This window comes from Pundamilia nyererei, unplaced genomic scaffold, assembly GCF_000239375.1.
Source record: "Pundamilia nyererei isolate P.nyererei 1_Seehausen unplaced genomic scaffold, PunNye1.0 scaffold00018, whole genome shotgun sequence".
NCBI lineage: Eukaryota > Metazoa > Chordata > Actinopteri > Cichliformes > Cichlidae > Pundamilia > Pundamilia nyererei.
The window spans coordinates 3028253-3034631 of NW_005187419.1; the positions used below are offsets into that span (position 1 = coordinate 3028253).

At 40.6% G+C, this 6379-nt stretch overlaps 1 protein-coding gene across 1 annotated transcript; it reads right to left on the reverse strand.

The window, feature by feature from the left end:
• Positions 1 to 1841: 1841 nt before the first annotated feature.
• Positions 1842 to 4918, reverse strand: rpl19 (ribosomal protein L19). Its single transcript, XM_005726147.1, has 6 exons — positions 4833 to 4918; positions 4344 to 4450; positions 3362 to 3484; positions 3138 to 3258; positions 2797 to 2907; positions 1842 to 2034 (listed from the first exon to the last, which is right to left on the reverse strand). The coding sequence occupies exons 1-6, from the start codon at positions 4835 to 4837 to the stop codon at positions 1911 to 1913; spliced, it is 591 nt and encodes a 196-aa protein (XP_005726204.1). The 5' UTR covers positions 4838 to 4918; the 3' UTR covers positions 1842 to 1910.
• Between the last annotated feature and the right edge of the window lie 1461 nt (positions 4919 to 6379).

Consider the following 6379-nt stretch of genomic DNA (forward strand, 5'->3'; position numbering starts at 1 on the left):
TCACCACCTGGTATGGCAACAGCACCGCCTACAACCGCAAAGCTCTCCAGCGAGTAGTGCGGTGCTCTGAACGGATAATTGGAGGCAAGCTTCCCTCCCTCCAGGACATCTACAGGAAGCGCTGCCTGAGGAAAGCGGGGAGGATCATCAAGGACTCCAGTCACCCCAGCCATAAACTGTTCAGACTACTTCCATCAGGAAGGAGGTTCTGCAGCATCCGGTCCCAAACCAGCAGACTGAGAGACCGCTTTTTCCATCAGGCCATCAGACTGCTGAACACGTCATAGACACCTCACCTCCACTACTGGAACTTAACATTATGCACTCCATACCGTACAGTAATGCCACTGTTTTGCACATGTCTCAACTCTGTATATTTTATATATTTTATTTTATTGTTTACTCTATTTAATTTGTAAAATATGTGTATACACACACACAGAAAAATATTTAGTATACACATCCAGAAATGCATATACTATTATATATTGTACATATATTTATTAGTTTCAGATGTAGCCATTCTTGTATTTTGCTTGTTTACGTTATTGTATTTTGCACAACTCTGTTGCTTGTGAAGCTCGCACACAAGAATTTCACTCACATGTACTGTACACGTGTACCTGCACATGTGATGTGACAATAAAGGTTATTTGATTTGATGCTTATCTCACTGAGCTAAAACACAGGTCAACCCGGCAAGGAAAATCAGTGAGGCCACGGATAATATGGCAAAAATGGGCAAAAAATATTGCATAAAAAATTCAATATCTCAAAAAGTATAGAAGTTATGAGCACCAAAAGTCATAGCAATAATTAGCAGAAAGAGCAGAATTTTTCAAAGTTTGAACGGTGCAAATAGCATGAACACAGAGAGTAGTTAAGCGGCAAAAAAAACAAAACAAAAAAAAAAAAACATACGGAAGCAACCAGAATAATAAAGAATAAAGAGAAACAGGAACTCAATAGTGTGGATGCCACACAATTACATGTGAGGCTCAATCACTTAAATGTTTAGATGGTAAACCTTTTATCAGCAAGCAGTTTGTTTTGCTTCTAATGTAAACTCCACCTATACTGTTTTATCACTGGTGTAACTCTGTTGCAGAGTAAATTAGGAATAAGGCCATATTGTTACAGCTTTGGGAGCCCATTATCACTTTGTGGAAGCTAGAGTAACTTAAATAATACAAGAACCTCTTTCATTGCCACTCTGGGAACTACTGATAGCAGCGGTTAACTTTGGGACCAGCAATGTTGTGCCACCCTGCTGGATTTTGCTTTTTTTTTTTTTTTTTAAATCAACAGATCCAAAATATTTTTATATACATTGAACCAGCACTAAATTAAGTGGAGAAATGCTAAACATCAACTTTCAGCAAAAGAATGTAACCACTTGGCACACATACTTGATAACAGGTGTTATTAAGTATATGCGTTTGGTTTTTATTGCCCATTTATTGAATGTACGTGCACAGACAGATGAATATTTGGTCGCATGTAATAAAACATGTCACCGTGTGTTAAGCCTTCAGGTTTTCTCAATTAAAAGATATTGCTAATGCATTAGTGCAGGGGTGGGCAATTCCAGGCCCCGAGAGCCAGTGTCCTGCAGGTTTTAGATCTCACCTTGGGTCAACACACCTGAATCGCAAGATTAGTTCGTTACCAGGCCTCTGGAGAACTTCAGGACATGTTGAGGAGCTCATTTAGCCATTTAAATCAGCAGTGTTGGTTCAAGGACACATCTAAAACCTGCAGGGACACCGGCCGTCGAGGCCTGGAGTTGCCCACCCCTGCATTAGTGTCATCATGATGGAAGTAAACACACAAGACTACTGTTGTGTTTATGTACACTTTTATTATCAGCACTTGACAGGTGGCAGTCAGGCAGGACATAAAAAGCCAGATTACTTCTTTGTCTCCTCCTCCTTGGACAAGTTCTTGATGATCTCCTCCTTCTTGGCCTGGAGACGCTCCTCTCGGCGCTTGCGGGCCTCTCTTGTCTTGGAACGACGAGCCTCGGCCTGATCGCTGCAGGACAAACAGGAGAGACACCCGTGTTCATACAGTGCATAATCACAGCCACCACAGCTATTTTACCACAGATGTTTAACATCAGTGTGTTTTCTTTTTAGTTGACTAAATCCTTAAAACTGACACACTAAAGACTGAAAACATCCTTTATGTAAGGGCGGAACAAAGACACTGATCTTTTAGTTCTTCCCTCACAACTGCTAAATTATATAAAGATGCAGGTATAGTCAACACAATCCACAGATCATTAGCATTGCTAACACCCAACAAACAAGACTCCTTCACAGTCGCTATGGAGTTTTTCAAACAAACCGATCTAGCGTAACCAACCCTCTGCACTTAAGCTGCACAGGCAGCAGAGCACTTTCTCTAACAGACTGATTTAGGTTTTTTTGTCACAAGAACAGACACCGGAAATCTTTCAGACCTCAAGCAGTAACTCTCCACAGAGCACATCTGTGTAGCAGATAAATCTCTGCTCTTGTCTGAAGAGCTTTATTTCAACCCTCCACGGCTACTTGTGCTTCTGTATTTATCGAGCCATTTTACTTCAGGTTTTGCCCTGCAGTTGATTTAGATTTTAATTTGCTGAGCTTATTCATTTCTATTTTAGCTTTTCTTTTGACTTTACTGAAATGTTTTGTTTCGTCTTTCTAGACTTTTCGTGGTCAGGGCACATGTTTTAACCTGGGCTTTCAAAACAATCCAGATGCCACAAATAGACGTCACTGTGCCAATTAAAGATGTAAAAATACTTACGCCAGGAGCTTCTTGCGGGCCTTGTCTGCCTTCAGCTTGTGAATGTGCTCCATAAGGATGCGCTTGTTCTTGAACACATTACCCTTAGCTCTCAGGTAGAGGCTGTGGTACCTGAAACGGATCATGTGGAAAATAAATGAAGGGCATCACAATTAAATAAAACAAAAAACAAGAACAACGCCCACCCACAAAGTGAGGGAAAAGGATTTAAAAGCAAATTCTTTAGCCCAAGAATAATTCTATAAATACCAGCACATTTCACTGAGCTGACTTGATTAACTAAAAATCAACTAGATTTCAGAGTGTTCAGAGAGTATTTATTTAACCACTGCAGAACCTACATGTGCCTGTCAATCTTCTTGGACTCCCTGTAGCGACGCAGCAGACGACGCAAGATCCTCATGCGGCGCATCCAGGTCAGCTTCTCGGGCATACGAGCGTTGGCAGTACCCTTTCTCTTACCTGGACACGCAATAAAGACACATCAAGTACCGATGATAACGCAAACAAAATTTAAATTAGCTTAAAAATGTAATCACTTTCTGCTTTGCAAGTTTTAACCTACCGTAGCCTGTGTGTCTTCCCTTGCGACGCGCCAGTGTGTTCTTGCGGCAGCGGGCCCTGGAGTGGACCGTAACAGGTTTGCGGATGATAAGACCATCCTTTACCAGTTTACGGATCTGCTGGCCTGAAAATGAAAGAAAATAAAATGAGACGATGGGATGCAATGAATACCACCTTTGTGGTTTCTACCTATCAAAGCAGTGCTGAGTATGATCCTCGGATATCCACAATTCATTCACCAAGTACAGAAGAGTGTTAACTAATATTAAAAATTTCCACCCCCAAAAAAACCAAACTAGAAAGTAGAACTGCTCCAAAGCGCTTATGCTGCAGTTAAATACTAGATTATGTACATCACTTCATACTCATGTCACTGACTCATATTGGTTTAATATTGCTCCAGTAAAGCAAAAAAAATATCATAATTGTTTTGGTAAACACTGTAATGAATTACTTAACAATCATTAACCTAACAAACTATTAAATTATTGAAATTTTAAAAAATGAAACCAAGATTAAAATCCCACAGTTCTCTCAGCATCAGTATTAAGAGTACACACTGTCTAATTTCTGCAGTACATGAAACAGCAGTATGACCTAAAGAGACTGATGTATAGTTGAAACACTAGTTTTTTTAAATTAATATTAGTGAAGTGTATATGCAAATATTTAGCAGCTCCACATAAATCCCTTCAGATGGGCGTCTGACATAAAAACTGCCAAATCAAACTGAGGAGGCCTGTTGCTTTAGTTTCCAGTGTTGATACACATTAACACTGGAGTTCACCTGTAAGATTGTGATGTTATAAATTCACTGTGCATTGAGTATGCAGGGAACTTAATTTATTTAGCTGAGCTGATCCTCTGACTCAGTTTTGGTCACACACGTGTAGATAACTTTGCATGAGCCGGTGAACTTTTAAAACTGAGCTGCTAACAAGGCTTAAAGGACAAACTACAAAACTACTTTTTGTTCTGCTTACGGGAGTTGGCGTTGGCGATCTCGTTGGTCTCATTGGGGTCCAGCCAGACCTTCTTCTTGCCGCAGCGTAGTACGCTGGAGGCCAGCCTCTTCTGGAGCCTGAGCATGCTGCGGGAGGCACAAACAACCACCGGTCAGAAATACAACTGCGATTAGACCCCCCAAATTTGTTTCTGTAGTCTTAAAAGCAGAATGTCTTTTTAAGTCTGTAAAAGTGTTGTTAACACACCAAAGAATTACGAGAGGATTAGTTAAAAGCTAGCTGTACGGCTAACTACCAGCCGGGCTGACAACATGGCCTCTCCGTCTGCTACATCGTGTTACACAAAGCACCGTAAAAACATGCCATGCTAACTTTGGACAGATCTATAAACTTTATATATTGATAAAAAGGGACTTTGCGTGTCTTAATAAAATGGTATGATACTGAAAGCTGCGCATTTTAACGCTTAAATTTTGACTTTTACTATGGAATCGCCTCGGCTCCTACCTCATGGCTGCTACTTCAGTAGGAAAAGGAAGGCTTCAGAGACGGACCGGAAGCTACCATTTCTGAGGAGAGTCCATCTCTGATCTGTGAAACAGCTCGATGTCGACCCATACAATAATGGACATTATTATCACTTTAATTTTTACATAATGATACTATATATCCATATTGGAGCAATAAATACATAGGAAAGTGACAGAGAGAAAGGAAGTCTTTATCGCATTTTAAAAGTTTATACCGGCGACATCCCCTTTTGCCAAATAATGGCACTGCCCAGCATTGCTGCACTGCATTATGGGTGGAGAGGTAATTGGGTGTTTTCTGACGTTACACCACATGATAGCGGTGTTGAGACACAAAAACTCGAACAAACCATGAACGTTAAAAAAAAAATTTTAATAAATTTTTCTATTCTTAGTTTCACTTTGAATCCTAAAGGTTTGTTTTTCCTTTTAAAAAATTACAGGACAGCCCCCGTTTATTATCCTGCAAGTGGCGTTGCGTTCGAGTCAATGAAAGGACAACGTAACTAAAATGACAATGACATTTTTTTTTTTATTAAAAAATTAGTATGCCATATAGTAGTATATCATCAAGTCATTAAACGTCTGGAATATTGATGTGGTCATATTAGCAGTTGTTAATCAGTTTCAGCTGCTTTGGTGATAATCAAACCAACAACAGGTGCACTAGACGAGAAGCAATGAGACATAACCCATGAACAGGAATGGTGTTACAGGTCACTGACAATTTTTCACTCCTCATCTTATCTTTTGACTCTTTTTTCAGTAATCTCGCATTTGACTAGGGTCAGTGTTAAGACAAAGGCAAAACCTGGACCATACCGAAGTGGCACAAGTATGGTCAAGGTTTTGATGTCAAGTCCTCAGGCCACCATCATGACGAGTATTTGTGATTACTTAGGCAGAGACATTAACACCAGTGGCCTGCTGAAGATCATTTTGTAGGGCTCTTGCAGTGCTCAATCTGTTGCTTTAACAAAAGACCAAACACTGGTCATTCAGATGGTTTAAGGACCTTCTTCAGTTCTGTCTAGCTCTTCAGAGAGCTATGTTGGGAGAGACTGCAAACCTTCTGGCAATGGCATCCTCTAACGATCCCTGTGCCTCTCACATATCAGAGTAGGTTCACACTGAGCACACGTGATAGATCTGGAAGTGTCTGGAGAAGCTGTGGAGAACGTTATGCTGCCTGTTACATCATTCTTCATGACTGGTTTGGTGGTAGTCAGTGATGTTGTGGAGAGACATATCCATAGAAGAACACACAGTGCTGGTGCAGTAGGTCCTGGGTTCCTCATGGTGCATAACAACGCCCAACCACGTGGAAACAGTATGCACTCTCACCTGACTTAAATCCAGTTGAACACATCTGGGTCATTATCTTTCTGTCCATCTAAAACCACCAAGTTGCACTCAGACAGTCCAAGATCTCAGTGATGGCTTGGTTCAGATATGGGAGAATATCCAACCAGAATGCATCCTGGAACTTGTTGTTCCTAGAGTATTTAAAAGTAGAATGGGAGG

Coding starts and splice junctions, on each gene's coding strand:
- rpl19 (XM_005726147.1), bottom strand. Junction 2,908..3,137: donor AAGAAGATTGACAGGCACAT/GTAGGTTCTGCA, acceptor GATCCGTTTCAG/GTACCACAGCCTCTACCTGA. Junction 2,035..2,796: donor GCCCGCAAGAAGCTCCTGGC/GTAAGTATTTTT, acceptor TTTGTCCTGCAG/CGATCAGGCCGAGGCTCGTC.